Source organism: Hemiscyllium ocellatum, chromosome 7 (assembly GCF_020745735.1).
Source record: "Hemiscyllium ocellatum isolate sHemOce1 chromosome 7, sHemOce1.pat.X.cur, whole genome shotgun sequence".
NCBI classification, from domain to species: Eukaryota; Metazoa; Chordata; class Chondrichthyes; order Orectolobiformes; family Hemiscylliidae; genus Hemiscyllium; species Hemiscyllium ocellatum.
The window spans coordinates 93,523,549-93,541,804 of NC_083407.1; the positions used below are offsets into that span (position 1 = coordinate 93,523,549).

The 18,256-nt window shown below is 43.8% G+C and overlaps 1 protein-coding gene across 1 annotated transcript; it reads left to right on the plus strand.

Annotated features, from left to right (window-relative positions):
• Positions 1 to 12,061: 12,061 nt before the first annotated feature.
• Positions 12,062 to 17,592, plus strand: LOC132817552 (secreted phosphoprotein 24-like). Its single transcript, XM_060828055.1, has 7 exons — positions 12,062 to 12,201; positions 12,349 to 12,452; positions 14,179 to 14,307; positions 16,073 to 16,204; positions 16,573 to 16,612; positions 17,196 to 17,240; positions 17,362 to 17,592. Exons 1-7 carry the CDS (start codon positions 12,150 to 12,152, stop codon positions 17,373 to 17,375), a joined length of 516 nt encoding a protein of 171 aa, XP_060684038.1. The 5' UTR covers positions 12,062 to 12,149; the 3' UTR covers positions 17,376 to 17,592.
• The last annotated feature ends 664 nt before the right edge of the window (positions 17,593 to 18,256 follow it).

Genomic DNA, 18,256 nt, shown 5'->3' on the forward strand with positions numbered 1-18,256 from the left:
TAGTCCAACAGGTTTAATTGGAAGCACACTAGCTTTCGGAGTGACAATCACCTGATGAAGGAGTGTCGCTCCGAAAGCTAGTGCTTCCAATTAAACCTGTTGGACCATAACCTGGTGTTGTGTGATTTTTAACTTTGTACCTCTCTGATGTCATTGTGAAGGGTTTGCTGTGCTTGCAGTTTCAAAATCTCAAATCTCAATTCAGGTGTATACAGTAGGTGAGACAGATGGTGGAGTAGCATTATTGTCTCTGGACTGATAATCCAAAAACCGAGACTAATAATTTGGTCAGAGCTGAAAATGTGTTGCTGGTTAAAGCACAGCAGGTCAGGCAGCATCCAAGGAACAGGAAATTCGACGTTTCGGGCCAGAGCCCTTCATCAGGAACGTCGAATTTCCTGTTCCTTGGATGCTGCCTGACCTGCTGTGCTTTAACCAGCAACACATTTTCAGCTCTGATCTCCAGCATCTGCAGACCTCACTTTTTACTACTTAATAATTTGGTCATATGGGTTCAAACAACAGCTGATGGAATTGAAATTCAATGAATAAATCTGGGATATAAAGCTAGTGTCAGTAACCATGAAACTACCATGAATTGTTAGAAATGTTATCAGGTTCATCTGAAGAAATTATACTGGACTAGCAGCATTAACTCTGTTTCTTTCTCCACAGATGCAGCCAATTCTGTTGAGTCCCTCAACATGTATTTGGTTCATAAATGTCCCTTAACACGCTGATGATTAGAAGAATGAGGGGAAATCTAATTGAGGTATAAGATATGCTAAAGGAACTGGGAGAGTAAATATAGAAAGGATGTGTCCTGATGTGGGGCAATCTAGCATCAGAGATCATAGTTTTAGGTTAAGGAGTTGCAAATTCAAAACAGCGATGAGGAGAAATTACTTCTGTCGAAGGGTCGTGCATCTGCAAAATTCCCTACCCCAGAGTGCAGTGGATTCTGGGACATTGAGTAAATTTAAGCACAAGATAGACAGGCATTCAACAATGAAACAAAGATAGATGCAGCAACAGGTAGTTTTGAGGAAGTAAGTGGGTGCCCAGCCTCATTGTTGAAGGCTGGAGAGGAATTGGAACTCTCCACTTTATGACCCACACTGACAGTGTGACTGAATGTGACTGAGTCCACCAAAACCGTAGACCAGATGGTAAACCTCCTAGAATGTTAGAGGGAGATAAAGTGGAGTTGACTGATCAGACAAGATGATTATAATTGATAAGAATCTTTAGACAATTCTACCAAACAATTGGAGGATGGGAATGGAGGTGGTCATTCCTTGGTAATTGGTTGCATCTGTTATGAGCTGAAGCCATTGTGAGCTGTGTAAGTTAATGGAGTAAGGCCATTGTTGCATATGAAACATCTCAGATAGTGATGTATTGGAAGACAGGCATTTATATCGGGCCTTTCATAATCTCAGGATACTTAAGAGTGCTTTGGAAACTAAGAAATATTTTTGAAGTTTTGCAGAAATGTACTGAAGGATCCCATAAAGAGCAACATGATATTAACAAGAGACGCTGCTTTACTGATTACCATTGGCCAAGAGACCAAGGAGGATTTTCCTGTTCTTTTCAAAATGATATCAGCTGTGTCTCTTATATATTTACATGAAATGTCAAATGGGATCTCGGTCTGACCTGATGTCCAACAGATAGCTCCTTGGGCAGTCCAGCCCTCAGTTCAGGCAATATGCTTGACTGTTTTTATGTTTCGGAGAGTGTTAGTTCTGCTTGGATACTGTTTGGGTATTATTTGAAGTTACTGATGACTCACATATTTTCAGAGAAGAGTGCCGCGTTATAGCTCTTCTGTTTCCAGAAGAACTCTTGTTATGGGTCCAATGTGGCATCTTGAGTCTTGGTCCAATGTGGCATCTTGAGCCCTTGTCCAATGTGGGATCTTGAGCCCTGATCCAATGTGGGATCTTGAACCCTGGTCCAATGTGGCATCTTGAGCCCTTGTCCAATGTGGGATCTTGAACCCTGATCCAATGTGGGATCTTGAACCCTGGTCCGATGTGGCATCTTGAACCCTGGTCCGATGTGGCATCTTGAGTCCTGGTCCAACTGTTCTCCCACGAAAACCCCTGGAAAAGTCTATCAATACCTACTGAACAACTGCTTCTGCAAAGGGCCCAGTGACAACTGCTTGTGTTCGGCAGCATCATCTTTGTGTGTCAGAATAACTGACTGACAACCATCAGAACATTTCAAACTTTATTGCCATCAGAAATGAAGACTTATAGGCTGAAAGGGATTTTTTTATTCTAAGTGAATCTCTGCAGATAGAAAGCTTTCTCCCCCTTATCTAGTGTATTTGTATGCTTAACTATGTGTCTTTGGATTATTTAGAGGGTAACATTTATATTTTCACATATTTAAAAACTGAGTTAACAATTTTTGTACCTTCATTGACCAAATTCTAAACTAATAATTCAAACGATCTGGTTGGTGGATATTTTTCCTCAAAGTTTAATATGGAGAACTCATATAATTGGCCACACTGGGAACAATTAAATTTATGTTACGCTGGGAGAGTAACAGGGCCAGTTAAAGACTCCTCCCATCTCAGTCAGCATGAAGGAAGACAAAGAATTAAGATAAATACAATGAAGATGTTCTGACATGATCCTGGGTGTAAGTGGTTCGAACTACTATGAAGAAAGAGAGTAATTACATTTACAGAATGACTGTTGCAATACCAGACGCTGATCCATGATAAATACAGGTACTTTGAGCCAGTGTTGTCAATCTCTGGCTGACTGCAGTGAAAGCAAAACATATACATTGAGCAACCACTTACCCAGGATCTAATGTATATTTAATATAGCTGGGGACATAGATAGCAGCCGTGGTTTTGGGCCTAGCTGCAGCCGAGTAAAGATGAAGCCAATAGTTCTATTCTTACTTATTGTACCTGCGTTCTGAATCCTCAGTCCTTCAGCTGTTGTCCTTACGGACTACAACCTTGGCACCAATCTTAACTGGGAGGTGTTAAGGAGGGGAGGATTCCTGTATACCTCACACACAACAATTGTTCTACCCTCCAAATTTAAGGGAATACTGCCAAACCACAAAATGGCCAAGACAGGCAGAACAAGCGGTAAGTGAATAATGGGCATAAGTGGACATTCATATGGCAGGAGATCAGTAAGAACATGAAAGGATGTGGGCCTTGTTTTTCAGGAGGGCAACACAGGTAGAGAATTTCAAACTTGATGGGGACTTCTGAGGTGTGGAGTAAAGGGTTAACATTCAAACAGGTAACTAGTCAGCTACATCAATAGTGACGTAAGAAATCACATGACAGAGAGACTTTGGAGAGAGATGATTCTGTGTGGAATCTTGTGTTAATTCTGACAGTGTGCGTTGTTAATTGAATATGAAATAAAAGGCAATCTTGCCAAGTTTTTAGGGTTACACCTGAAATGTTGACCTCATCACCTCCTGATGCTGCCTGGCTTGTTGTGTTCTTCAAGCCTCCTGCTTGGATTTCAGCATCTGCAGTTTTTATTTTATCTCTAAGACTCAAGCAGTGTGTCTCAGGACTTTCCATGCAGCCAACTCTTCCAAGATGTTAAATCACATGGGATACAGGGAGAACTAGCCATTTGCATATGGAACTGGCTTGAAGGTAGAAGGCAGAGGGTGGTGGTGGAGGGTTGCTTTTCAGACTGGGATCAGTGGTGTGACACAAGGATTGGTGCTGGGTCCACTGCTTTTTGTCATTTATATAAATGATTTGTATGTGAACACAGGAAGTATAGTTAGTAAGTTTGCAGATGACACCAAATTGGAGGTGTAGTGGGCAGAGTACAATGGGATCTTGATCAGAATGGACCAATGGGCTGAGGAGTGGGAGATGGAGTTTCATTTAGATAAATGCAAGCTGCTGCATTTTGAAAAGGCAAATCAGAGCAGGGTTTATAAACTTACTGGCAAGGTGTTGCTGATCAAAGAGACCTTGGAGTGCAGGTTCATAGTTCCTTGAAAGTGGAGTCACAGGTAGATAGGATAGTGAAGAAGGCGTCTGGTATGCTTTCCTTTATTGGTCAGAGTATTGAGTATAGGAGTCAGGAGGTCATGGTGCGGTTGTACAGGATATTCATTTGGCCACTTTTGGAATATTGTGTGCAATTCTGGTCTCCCGTCTACAGGGAGGATATTGTGAAACTTGAAAGGGCTCAGAAAAGATTAACAAGGATGTTGCCAGGGTTAGAGGATTTGAGCTACAGAGAGAATGTGAATAGGCTGGGGCTGTTTTCCCTGGAGCATTGGAGGCTGAGGGGTGACCTTATAGAGGTTTACAAAATCATAAGGGGCATGGATAGGGTAAATAGACAAAGTATTTTCCCTGGGATGGGGAAGTCCAGAACTAGAGGGCATAGGTTTAGGGTGAGAGGGGAAAGATATAAAAGAGACCTAAGGGGCAACTTTTTCACTCAGAGAGTGACGCGTGAATGGAATGAGCTGCCAAAGGAAGTGGTGGAGGCTGGCATAATTACAACATTTAAAAGGCATTTTGATGGGTATATGAATAGGAAGGGTTTAGAGGAATATGGGCCAAGTGCTGGCAAATGAGACTAGATTAATTCAGGTTATCTGGTCGGCATGGATGAGTTGGACCGAAGGGTCTGTTTCTGTGCTGTACATCTCTATGACTCTCTGACTCTATGATCCACCACCATTATAAAAGATGGTGACAGCAAATGAGAGATTCAGCAGCAGCATTAGGCAAACGTTGAAGGAAAAGCCTGGCAATATAAAAGCAACTAGCAGCCCAACAACTGTGAGGATGGAGCTGTGTGAAAAGCAATCTCCAGGGAACAGAGAAATTAACATCTTCAGCCTGGGGAAGGCCCAGGATCAGCCAGAGAATTGGCAAAACGCGTGCAGTCAATTTACCCCCAAGCGCAGGAATGCTTTGGGATTTTTAAACAAAGCACAGAAGTAAATGATCAGATCCCTAGCCCAGGCAGCTTCAGTGAACGTGTCTGCTGAGTCAAGTGCATTTTTGGATTGACTGGACTCCATCTGGTGGCAGAGGATGGTCACTTCAAGGAGTTGCTGAGTCCCAGTACTACCTGCACCAACCAGCACCAGCCACTAGATGGAGGAATTCGGCACATGACCAGCATGACAACCAAGGGTTTGAACTGACACAGGGAGCAGCATCAGGCTGGAGCAGAGGGTGGGAGGCATGGTCAGTGGAGGGAGGAGGAATCAAGTCGGGGCGCAGGGGACGGGGAGAGCGGGATGCAATGCTGGGAGGCAAGTCCTGGGGAGGCAGTGATGAACAGGGGAGGCAACAAGGTGTGGGGGGGGGGGGGGGGGGGGGGTGGGGGTTGGGGTTGGAGTTTAGGTGTTGGGGCAGTAGTGTTGCATGTGGGAGGAAAAGCTGCAATGGGGGAGGTGTGATGGCATATGGCAACACCAAAATACGTGGCTGAGGGAATGTGGTGGCAAGGCTGTGCCAGGAGGCACAAGTGGGTGGTGAAGGAGAGCAGGCGTGGAAGTAGATGTTGATTGAGTCAACATCAAAAAACAAGGTCTGTGTGGGTGGGCCCAAGTGAAGAGAAAGGGAAGGCAATTTTGTCATCCAGGAAATACAGACACAATTTGAAGAGATGGACCCTAAAATTGAAACAAAATGACATTAAACAGCGCAAAGCATAACATAGACTACCTGTCCTTTTATTTTCTTCACTTTCCTGCCTGTTCCTTTTGGTTAATCTTTCCATGTTTTTATTTCTCTTTCTTTACCTGATTGCATACCAAATTCACTCACTTGGACTCACATGCCTAATGTCCCAATTTGCTGGAATTGATCGCTTCGGGAGGTACATTGCGAGCTGACAGATTCAGCAGGGTCCTGGATGCCCTACTGCCGTACGCTGTGACATTATCAGTCCCTCCACCACTTTCAGCGACTTCGCAAACATTGGTTTGAGCCGAAAGGTGCAGAGGTGATGACCGTGCCACCCGCTGCAGCAAACCCTAACTTCTGGAACGTTCTGCGGTTTCGACAGCTGTTTCCCTGTGGGATTTGAACCTCTTCTTAAGCTAATGTTTACCTTCTCCCAACCGTTTCTACATTTCCCACCTTTCCTCCATCCTCCCACACAAACCCTGAGGCCTACGCAGAGCTCGGAGGCAGGAAACCCAACCACAGATCTCTGCACCACTGTCAATAAATCCCCAGTCCAAAGTAAATCCCTGCGTGCAGCTCCTACGCTTGTGGGTGCTAAATGGTCTCTGTTGTCAGGGACACACTACAGAGAAAAACCTGCTAACTCCTGCAATTTTGTTTTTTTTTTCTAATTTAGTTGAACAATCTAAGTTCAGGCAAAGCTCAGGATTTAGATGTTGCCATCACCATTTTAGACTGGGCATCACTTAGTTCACTGGACATGCACTGGGTACGCAATGGGCAGTAAGCTCTCCGTATCCATGCCAAATGGACTATGCCCGAAGACATCATTACGACAAACATATTATTTTTCTAAACTTTCCCTTTGCCCGAAGGATGGAGGATGCCACTTCCTGTTGCTCTCGAAAGTGTGATGTTGAGTGTCACAGAATCATAGACATGGACAGCACAGAAACAGACCCTTCAGTCTAACTTGTCCACGACAACCAGACAGCCCAATCTGACATAGCTAGCACTTGGCCCATATCCCTTTAAACCCTATACCCAAATAGATGCCTTTTAAATGCTATAATTGCACCAGCCTCCACCACTTCCTCTCGCAGCTCATTCCATACACACACCACCCTCTGTGTGAAAGGGTTGCCCCTTAGGACCCTTTTATATCTTTCCCCTCTCACCTTAAACCTATGCCCTCTAAGTTCTGGACTCCCCCACCCCAGGGAAAAGACCGTGTTGATTTACCCTATCCATGCCCCTCATGATTTTATAAACCTTTATAAGGTCACCCTTCAGCCTCTAACGCTCCAGGGGAAACAACCCCAGCCTGTTCAACCACTCCCTCAAACCCTCCCACATTCCTGTAAATCTTTTCTGCACAGTATAACATATAACAAACCCCAGACTGGGACTCTACTATCTCCCATTTGACTTGGCATTTCAAAGAAGGCCATTGGCTGGCTGATCTGCCCTCAGAAGGCAGGTCCAATATTTTTTAAAGAGGCTGCCACCTCAGGTTTGATCCTGTTCACACCTTCACTGCAGTCGACTGGTTCTCCTGAGCTTCAGCAGCTAAAGAGGAAGAGAGATGTGGGTGGCTGTGAGAAAGAGATTTGTCCTTGCAACACTGTTGGTGGGCTAAGAGGAACACTCCTCTCTGTGACTCCACCTCTTCAAGATGACCTGTGCACTCCTCTGGGATCAGTCCTGTCCACGATCACTGAGTCAACCAACTCTGAATCCCAACATTTCACCTTCCAATCTCTCATTTTGTTCCTCATCTCTCTCCCTCTGACTCCTTGACAGCTCTAGCTCTCCCTATCATCTCTCTCTTGTTTCTCCATCTCTTTCTGTCTCTCTCTCTCCCTTTCTCTCTTCCTTTCTCTCTGTCTCTCCATTGCTGCTTCACCCCATGAGAAAAGCACCCTCATCTCCCTCCACCATCAATCTTAACTCCCCAGTTCTCAAATTCACCATCCCTTCTCCCACATATATCCCCATTTCGATCTTGAGCCTGAGCAGTGCAAGCGTTAATGTTCCTGGTATGTACTATTAGCTTCTGTATCTCCACCCTGAGACGGAGTTCTGGCTGTCCATCAGACATGCACGTTCTGTCAAGCTAGCCCTGTCCAGAACTTGAACAGCTCTTCCTGAATTGGTGAATACACCTGAGTAAATATCAGGGCCAGCGCCTGTGGAAGTGGGTTCAGCACGGACCGTGCAGTGCCCAACGTTCAGGAATTAAAAACTGCTGCTGAATTTGATACCCTTAACACATTGTAGTGAGACTCCTTTGTGAAATAGTTCCAGGCTTTCTTGGTCCTCTTTCTCTTGACTGATACCTTTTTGAGGAGAAAGTGAGGTCTGCAGATGCTGGAGATATCAGAGCTGAAAATGTGTTGCTGGAAAAGTGCAGCAAGTCAGGCAGCATCCAAGGAACAGGAAATTCGACGTTTCGGGCCTGATGAAGGGCTTATGCCCGAAACATCGAATTTCCTGTTCCTTGGATGCTGCCTGACCTGCTGCGCTTTTCCAGCAACACATTTTCAGCTCTGATACATTTTTGAAGCTTGAATATGAGTTGAATGTAATCTAATGGTTAGATCACACCGTGCACAGATTGGGAGCTTACACTGTGTCTGTTGAAAGGTTTAATTTAATTGCAATCCATTAAGGGTTCCATTTGTCATATTGTAAAAGTAAACGGGAGCTACGGCTGTACAGAAGCAGTCTAGAAGTGGAAAAGCCACGCTATCACCAGGTTCGGGTTGATGTGATGTGGAGGCGCTGAGTTGGACTGAGTTGGACAAATTTAAAAATCACACAACACCAGGTTATAGTCCAACAGGTTTATTTGGAAGCACTAGCTTTCAGAGCGCTGCTCCTTCTTTTGGTAGCTGTGGAGTAGGTCCAGGAGAAGGAGCAGCGCTCTGAAAGCTAGTGCTTCCAAATAAACTTGTTGGACTATAACCTGGTGTTGCGTGATTTTTAACTTTGTCCAGGTGAGGACCGGCTTGGGGTGAAATACACAGTCAAAAAGTGTGGCTCTGGAAAAGCACAGCAGGTCAGGCAACATCTGAGGAGCATTAAAATCGATGTTCTGGGTGTAAGCCCTTCATCAGGAATGGCTTTTGCCCAAAGTGTCGGCTGTCCTGCTCCTCAGATGCTGCCTGACTGGCTGTGCGTTACCAGCACCACACTCTGGACTCCGACTCTCCAGCATCTGCAGTCCTCATTTTCTCTCTCGGATGAAATACAGGCAAGGTCTGTGCAAATATGAGAAGACAGTAGGCGATGTAAGAAGCCTGGATAAGGAAATGCAGAAATTGTAATACGTAATAATGTGATATTTTGTATCAAGCTTGGGGGTGTCTAACAAGGCAAGGTTGGTTTTAGACATCATAATGATAAGATTAGGTCTCCTTGACATGCATGAAATTAAATGATTGACCTACTTCCTGATTCCTCAGAAAGTTTGTCAAGTTGTGAGTGAAACAGTATTGATAGGGACAGCACTGCATGAGAATGGCAGAACTTTTGGTGAGATAATGTTGCAGGAAATAACCCAAACACCAACACCATCCTTTAAGATTAAAGTTGCCAACTCTGGCTGCACTTATATCTGGTGATTTCATCACATAGTCTCTCTCCACACACCCAGTCACACAGCCTCATCTTGTCATCAATAACCTTACAGTAACTAATAAACTACTGCACTCATATAAAATTTTAAAAATTCACGCTTAGTGTTAATACCCCTGTGATATTGTCCCCGGCTTTGAAGAATGGTGTCCATGATTTGGGCGGCATGATGGCTCAGTGGTTAGCACTGCTGCCTCACAGCGCCAGGGACCCGGGTTTGACTGCAGCCTCGAGCGACTATCTGTGTGGTGTTTACGCATTCTCCCTGTGTCTGTGTGGGTTTCCTCCCACAGTCCAAAGATGTGCAGGTCAGGTGAATTGACCATGCTGAATTGTCCATAATGTTAGGTGCATTAGTCAGAGGGAAATGGGTCTAGCTGGGTTACTTTACGGAGGGTCGGTGTGGACGTGTTGGGCCGAAGGGCTTGTTTCCACACTGTCGGAAATCTAACGAAACCTTCCACTCAGTGGTGGCAGCCCAACTGCTGTGCAATCATTTCAGGACGTATGTCCACAGGGACTGAGTGTGACCTTGTGTAAATGTAATGCTGATTGGCGCCTGTGTTGAAAAATGTGGTTTCCTGAAAAACACAGCAGGTCAGGCAGCATCTGAGGAGCAGGAGAATCGAAGTTTCGGGCATAAGCCCTTCTTCAGGAATGAGGCTGGTGTGCCAAGCGGGCTGAGATAAAAGGTAGGGGTAAGGGAATTTGGGGGAGGGGCGCTGGGAGTATGATAGGTGGAAGGAGGTGAGGGTGAGGGTGACAGGCCGGAGAGGGGGTGGGGGCGGAGAGGTCAGGAAGAAGATTGCAGGTCAAGAGGGCAGTGCTGAATCCGGGGGTTGGGACTGAGATAAGGTGGGGGGAGGGGAAACGAGGAAGCTGGAGAAATCTACATTCATCCCGTGTGGTTGGAGGGTTCCTAGGCGGAAGATGAGGAGCTCTTCCTCCAGGCATCGTGTGGTCAGGGTCTGACCTGCATGTCCTTGGCGGAGTGGGAGGGGGAGTTAAAGTGTTCAGCCACTGGGCAGTTGGGTTGGTTGGTGCGGGTGATCCAGAGGTGTTCCCCCACCTTATCTCAGTCCCAACCCCCGGATTCAGCACCGCCCTCTTGACCTGCAATCTTCTTCCCGAGCTCTCCACCCCCACCCCCTCTCCGGCCTATCACCCTCACCCTCACCTCCTTCCACCTATCGTATTCCCAGCGCCCCTCCCCCAAATTCCCTCCCCCCAACCTTTTATCTCAGCCCACTTGGCACACCACCCTCATTCCTGAAGAAGGGCTTATGCCCGAAACGTTGATTCTTCTGCTCCTTGGATGCTGCCTGGCCTGCTGTGTTTTTCCAGCACCCTATGTTTCAGCTCTGGTCTCCAGCATCTGCAGTCCTCACTTTCTCCTGGCTGAATGGTGCCTGTCCACTTCAAATTCACTTTCTGAGAAACACTCTCTGACCTCAGCAAACTCAGCAGAAAGAGAAGCTTTGAACTGCTTTACAAAGATCTTTCAATTTCTGTGTCATTGGCAAGAGTTGTTGTCATAGACCATCAGGGCAGTCAGGAGTGGAGTTCCATCCTCTTGGAATAGTTGGATGAGCCTTCTGCATACAAGTTCAGGCTATATTAGTGCGATCTAGTGCAGGATATGAATCTTACCTGTCATTTATAGACTGCAATTGAATTAAACATGACCAGGAGAGTTATCCCTTATAGATCCATAATGTCCCTTAGGGAAGGAAACTGCAATCATTACATGTGACTCCAAATCCACAGCAACGTGGTTGACTCTTAACTGCCGTCTAGACAATTAGGGATGGGTAATAAATACTGGCCTATCCAATGACATCCTCATCTCATGAATGAATTTTAAAAATCCATCACTGCTGCCTCACAGCGCCAGGTTCCTGGGTTCAATTCCAGCCTTGGGCAACTGTCTGTGTGGAGTTAACACATTCTCCCCGTGGCTGTGTGGGTTTCCTCCCACAATCCAAAGATGTGCAGGAGGATTGGCCATGCTAAATTGCCCACAGTGTTAGGTGCATTAGTCAGGGGGCAAAATGGGTCTGGGTGCGTTACTCTTCGGAGGGTCGGTGTGGACTTGTTGGGCCGAAGGGCCTGTTTCCACACTGTAGGGAATCTAATCTAATCATTACTGTAGACCATGGAGTGTGAATTTGTACATATAAAGCAACAACTCCATTTTCTTTTCCTCACAGGATGTTGTGAGGGTTGATGGAAGGATTAACATTTCTGATCCATTTATGCCCAATCTCCAATTGCCTCGGGAAGATTACAGTGATTGGCTTGTAAGGTCATTGCAAATGATGGTTATGAGTCAACCATGTTGCCACGGACCTAAAATCACATGTAGGCAAGACCACCAGACAAATTCACAAGAGAAGATTAGCGAACCCAATGCATTTGGAGATGTCACCATTGTTTGTTAGAATATTCCAGATTAATCCAAGAAATCCCCTTGCTGCTATAGAAGGATTTGAACTCATGTCCCTGGATCAGGCATCTGGATTATTCATCCAGCAACATAATCCTATACTTCATCTCCTTTGAGAATATCCAACTACCCGGAAAGAATTCTGAACAAACCCACTGCCACTAAATCTAAACATGATGATGGTACTGGGAGGAAGCTCTGCCCATATTACAGCCACTTGGCAACAGCTTCCCCTGCCCAGGACCAAACTGAGTAAATATGAGTCAGTGTTTGATTGTGGTGAAGGCGCGAGAATATAAAGACTGAACGCAGCAAGGAAAGGGCAGAGCAAGAGAGAGAAGCAGCTCCTTTACTCTGAGAAAGCAGCCAGCTGATCACACAAGAGGCAGAATGAAAGCCTTCCTCCTCACCATTGCTGCAGTGCAGATTCTCCACTGCTCAGGTAGGTCCCAGAGAGAGCGCGGCTCCTCCTCAACCAACGAGTTATTGCCAATGAGGTTCACTCCCTCAGATATCACCGAGGTGGAAAAATAATTTGCTGAAGAGTTCTGAAATGTTTTGCACAACTTATCCTTTTCTCTACTGACAGGAATACCGAGCCCTAAGGATGCTCTGAGAGCGTCTGTTATAAAACTGAACCAAATCACCGAGACCAGCAATCTGTGTGGGATAACCAGGAGAAGGGTGAAGGATGTAAGTGTGGCCTGGCCTCAGTCTGTTTCACTCTCTGAACTCTACAAGAATATAACTGAGTGCATTTATTCCTTTTCTCTTTCATCCTAGTTTTCCCTTATTCTTCATTGTTTCCTCTCCTTTGTCAAGCCTCCTGTGCCTCACGTCTCTGTCCTCCCAATTCTCCTCCATTATCCCAGGCTTCCCATCCTGTGAGATCAGTTTACTGCTCCCTCTGTCTCTCTCATGTTATCATTGGGTGAATTCACTGAGGCACTGACCTACTTCGAGCTGCAATTCCACTTGGCTCTTGCCAGTCTCAACACAACTATCTGAGGTTCAACCATCCCTTTCGAACACATTTGGCCTTGAGATGAGCTTCCAGACAGAATTCCGCCTCATCACCCAGTCCGCTCCATTCCATCTCTGTAACATCACTTGTCTCAACTCCTGTCCCAGCTCATTTGCTGCTGAAGCCCTTGTTCTTACCTCTCAACCTCTAGTTAGGGAAAGCAGGCAGTGATGTGGAAGTTAAGGCGTAATAATATCAGCCATGATCTTCAGGAAAAGTGAGCAGATTTAAAGGGCAGAATGGTCTACTTCTGATCTTACTCAAGATGTTCTCATATCGCTATAAAATAACAAGGAACTGCAGAAGTTGGAGGTCTGAAATTGCTAACAAAACTAAGCAAGACTGGCAGCATCCAAGGGAAGAAAGCAGAGTTAACGTTTCCAGTGACTTTGCATCAGTTTCATCAGCAATTATCCGTTTTTGATTCTCGTACTGTTGTATCAATCTGGCAATGCGGCTGCACATCTGACTGGTATTTCAAACTCTATCCTCCATAAACTTGAGGTCATTCAGCATTTTGCTGCAGGTAGGAGAGCAAGGCCCATTCCCTTGTTCACTTCATAAGCTGCCAGTCAAGCAATACTGTCCTTGATTTTAAATTTTTGGAAACTCTCCTTTGTCTTCACTCCCAACTCCCAGATCTCCAGTCCTCATTTTTGCCTTCATGAATGTTGTAAGATGAATCCTCACCACAGCTCATCATGGTCGGTTTGCTGATAGGGATGATAGGACCTGCTTGGTCTATTGTGGTTGAGAAAGCAGCAGATTGTAGTATGAAGGGAAGACACTCTTATCTAAAACAAGATGAAGTTTATTGTGTGATAATGGTCAGTAACATTAGTATGATGGGCACTGCTACTGAGTCTGTGATACACCTTGATGTTAGCTCTTCCTCCTTCTTCAAGGCCCAAAGCTGACTCCCACCCAAGTCCATGCGACATCATTTTATTGCTGCTGGTGCTAAATGCATTTCTTATCATTACACCGATAAGACCGTTAAACCCTTACATAACAATGAGTATTCCTGATTTTCATCTCTCCATCATTCATGGCTTTACCTTCAGCTGCCTGGGCTCTAAGCTTTGAAATTCATTGCCCTGCACCTGTCTATCTCTCTACTTCTGCCTTTAAGATCTTCCTCAAAACCTGCATTTGATTGAGCTTTTGGCAACTACTCAGCCATTACCTCATTTGGTTCAGTGCAAAATTTACTTTATAACGCTCTTATGGGTCGGTTTGTTACATTCAAGGTGTTATGTAAATTTACATTGTTGTCTCTTTGATTATTAAACAGAAGGAGAAAGATATGTCACACTCAACGCTGATTGGTCAGTCAGCTCAGAGTAAGAACACCAGATACAGTCAGACACTCATTAACTGTTTCTCTCTCATTAGATTTACCGCACTGGAAAATTATCGTACAATGTGGATTTAACATTCTCTGTGAAAGAAACTATCTGCTCCAAGAATTCTGGACTGGAATTTGATGATCCCAGCTGCAATTTCCGTCCCAAAAAGACTGCAGTGAGTTCTGAATTATATTTTGTCACATTCAAACTTCATGTATACAAACGACTATCATTGAAAGGTATTGTATATTGAGCTGTATTACAGAACATGTCATGCATATTGAGTAATATCAGATAAACAGTGAGACTCAGAGGTTCAGGCATATAATAATTCTTTGAAGTTTGCATTACATATAGCGAGGGTGGATAAGAAGGCACTGAGCATGCTTGCCTTCATTGAAGAACAGGAGTTGGGACATCATGTTGAGGTTGTACAGGACATTGGTGAGGCCTCTGTGTGCAGTTCTGGTCTCCCTGTTACAGGAAGGATATTATTAAGGTGGAGAGGGTTCAGAGGAGTCCCGTGAGTTATGGGGAGACGCAGGATGGGTGGGGACCTTTTTCACTGGACTGCAGGAGGTTGTGGGGTGACGTTATAAAGGTTTATTAAATCATGTGTGGTATAGATAAGGTGAATGGCAGGTGTCTTTTCCTAAGGGCAGAGATTTCAAGACTGGAGGTGTATTTTTAAGATGAGAAAGGAAAGATTTGAAAAAGACATGAGAGGCGAATGTTTTACACAAAGATGGGTCGTGTGTGGAATGAACATTCCAGAGAAAGTGGTGGATGTGGGTACACTTACAAGTTTTAAATGAATTTATATCAATACAGGAATAAGAAATATTTAGAGGGATATGGGGCCAAAGTTACAAGGTGGGGCTAGTTTAGTCTGGGATAATATTCGGTGTGGACTGGTTCAACAAAAGGGTCTGGCTCTGTGCTGTATGACTTTATGGCTCCTATAGGAATGATGTTGTGAAATTTGAAAGGGTTCAGAAATGATTGACAAGGATGTTGCCAGGATTGGCAGGGCTGAGCTATAAGGAGAGGCTGAATAGACTGGGGCTGTTTTCCCGGGAGCAACAGAAGCTGAGGGGTGATCTTATAGAGGTTTATAAAATCATGAGGGGCATGAATAGGATAAATAGACAAGGTCTTTTCACTGGGGTCGGGGAGTCCAAACCTGGAGGGCATAGGTTTAGGGTAAGAGGAGAAGTATTTAAAAGGGGCCTCAGGCAAACGTTTTAACGTAGAAGGTGGTGTGTCTATAGAATGAGCTACCAAATGAAGTGGTGGAGGTTGGTACAATTACAATATTTAAAAGGCATTAGGAAGGGTTTAGAGGGATATAGGCTAAATGCTGGTAAATGGGACTAGATTAATTTAGGATATCTGGTTGGCACGGACAAATTGCACTGAAGAGTCTGTTTCTGTCCTGTACATCTCTATGGTTCTGTGGCCCTATGCCTCTAAACGTCATATCTACATTCAAATTACACAGAGGTATATAATAGAAAGCATTGCATATACTGAAGATTATCACAGAAAGTGTAAAAGGGGTCACTCCAATGATTTATATCAGAGAAACATCATGTGTGCAGGGTTATATTAGAAAGGGTCGAGGGTATTGATATGTGAATATCATAGAAAGGGTCATGAATACTGAATTATATTACGGAAAGCACTATGAATCTTAAAGTGTGTCATAGAAAGTGTTGTATGCCACGAAAATAAACAGAAAAAAAAGGCCTTGTATGTCATAGAATGGACTGTATGCATTTGGTCATATCATAGAAAGGACTGTGAGTTTTGATTATGTCAAAGAATGGCCAGATGTTTGCTGAGTTATCTTATAGAAATATCATAGGAGCTCTCCTCAGCTCTCAGTGCTTAAGATGATGTAATCAATAACTTTAATACTCTCCCATTGCATTTGACAGGTGAAGGGATTTTGCAAGAGCCATGTTGAATATTTTGCGGATGAGGTTGTTGACGTTGACGTGGAGTGTCGGGGGTTGAAGACGTTTGACAGCAGAAGTGGATCCTTCGAGTCCAGTGAAAACAGCATCGAGGTAACCTCACCAGTAAACTCACCGGGGCAATGGGATCTCTGACTTTGTGTTTTATCCTAGACTCAGATTTTGTCAGACTCAAAGTCGTATTTCAAATCTTGAAACTCTTCCTTCGGCGAATCTTTGTTGCAGTGGAATAACGATCAGAGCAGCTCCTGGCTTTTCACCACCAATAAGTCTGTGCAGAAATATTATTACTGCTTACTGCTATTCAAGGAGATTATTACTCTATTATTTGAGGGCTAACACATTTAACCTTTTTTGGGTTATTGATTTAGTGATGATTGCAAAACTAATGCTTCAAAGAAAGATCACATATATCCCTGGTCTATACATATATAAACATACATTTTTCTACTTAAATTCAGGTGAAAATGAGAAGAACTCATCACCCAAGAGTCTACAAACGTGAGTATAAATCTGGATTTTTATCAGAACCTTATTGACAACAATAAAGTGGATTTCTCTGTTTAGAGTGGAGCCTGTGACAGTAACTGTGCTATGTTTTTATTGAATTCAGTATTACCCAGCATCAATAGGGGAGGGAAGACAAACACGTGAATCTTGCCGAGTCTTTCCCAAAGGATCTTGGGAGGAACTTAAAGTAGAGATGCTTATGTTTGCCCATGAAGATTATTTCACACTAGAACAATGTAACGCAATCGACTTTTAGATGTTCAGTATTTACCAGACAATAATTCCTCTCTCTTTGAGAATGTACAACAGGGACAATCTGATCAATAATCTCCATCAATTTATGGAAGAGCCCCACAGCGCCCCCTATCCAAAGGTTGAATAATTATTGCTGCACTGGTGAAGGTTTCTTACTGAGTCACTGAATCCCAATTTTGAAATCCAAGGAGTTAGCACTTCATCATCTTTTAGAGCGAGTGATTTGTAATCTATTATCGTTGAAATTTGTTTACAGATGAATCTAAAAATTTAGAAATGTTAAATAAAAACTGATGTCTGATTTTTTTTTAAAATGCAGGTGTTAAGCAAATCAAAAGACTGGTCACTGCAGGAGGTTTCAAAAGTGAGTATAAACTAGGATTTTGTACCAAAGAATTGTCTCTTGATCATGATCATCTATAACAAAAAAACATTGGACACAGTCTATCGGAATATGATCGTTGTCTTCATTCCGTTCATTCCAGGAACACCATGGTGATTCAGGATCTCGACACTAACCAGCAATGAAACTCCTGTAAAGCCAAGCTTGGTGTTAATACAAGACCTCATTCCAATTAAACAAGATGTTATCAATTGTACTTTACTTGTTCATATATAAACCTGGGCTTCCTGATTGTATATTTCACTGTACAGTAACTGGAAGATTCTCTAGTTTGTAAATGTTCTGTCTTTTGGTATATGTTGTCTTATGTTCTGTGGACCATATTAAAATTTAAAAGAGAATACTTCCTGATGTTTCTCTAAAAGTTGTTTGTTATTTCACTGTTAGGGTGGGAGTCCAGAGAGACAGTGCTCAAACCAACCTGTCTCACACTGTGACCACATTCCGCGCATCGATTACTAGCTGCTGGGGAACTGGAATTTCACAGTTTTAAGTCCCAACTTGGGAGTTGGTTAATTAACAACATAGCAAAATCTTATTAAAGTGGAGCTATCATTCCTGACGAGGACATTTGAATGTCTCATATATCGTCTGCAGGAAATGTGTTTTTGGTGTGAATTCTTGTAGCTTGTGATAGTTGTGAATTCTGAGTGGTGCTGATCACTGTGCTTTTGGACATGATTCAAGCAGGTGCATTTGGTTTTGGCAAAGGCCGGTCTTTAGAGACATCAGTCTCAGAGTCAAAATAATCATTTGAAAACTTATACATCGAGCAGTAACTTTGTCTCAATTGGTCACAGACTAAAAATAAATGCTGTCTTCCCCTCTTCATTGTAGTACAGACCCTTCAGATCCTGCATTTTTTGGCTGTTTCTTGCTTCATTCCTTTTGCATTCTATTAGCTTGTTCTTTCTTACAGCAGCTGTTTCCATTGGAGAATGTGATTTCATTTATTACTCAGTGTGCATTTTCCAGAA

What these genes read in the sequence shown, in the direction of transcription:
- LOC132817552 (XM_060828055.1), top strand. Translation starts at nt 12,150, where the DNA reads ATGAAAGCCTTCCTCCTCACCATTGCTGCAGTGCAGATTCTCCACTGC. An exon ending in GCAGATTCTCCACTGCTCAG is followed by an intron (nt 12,202 to 12,348) that starts GTAGGTCCCAGA and finishes CTCTACTGACAG; the next exon opens with GAATACCGAGCCCTAAGGAT. An exon ending in CCAGTGAAAACAGCATCGAG is followed by an intron (nt 16,205 to 16,572) that starts GTAACCTCACCA and finishes ACTTAAATTCAG; the next exon opens with GTGAAAATGAGAAGAACTCA.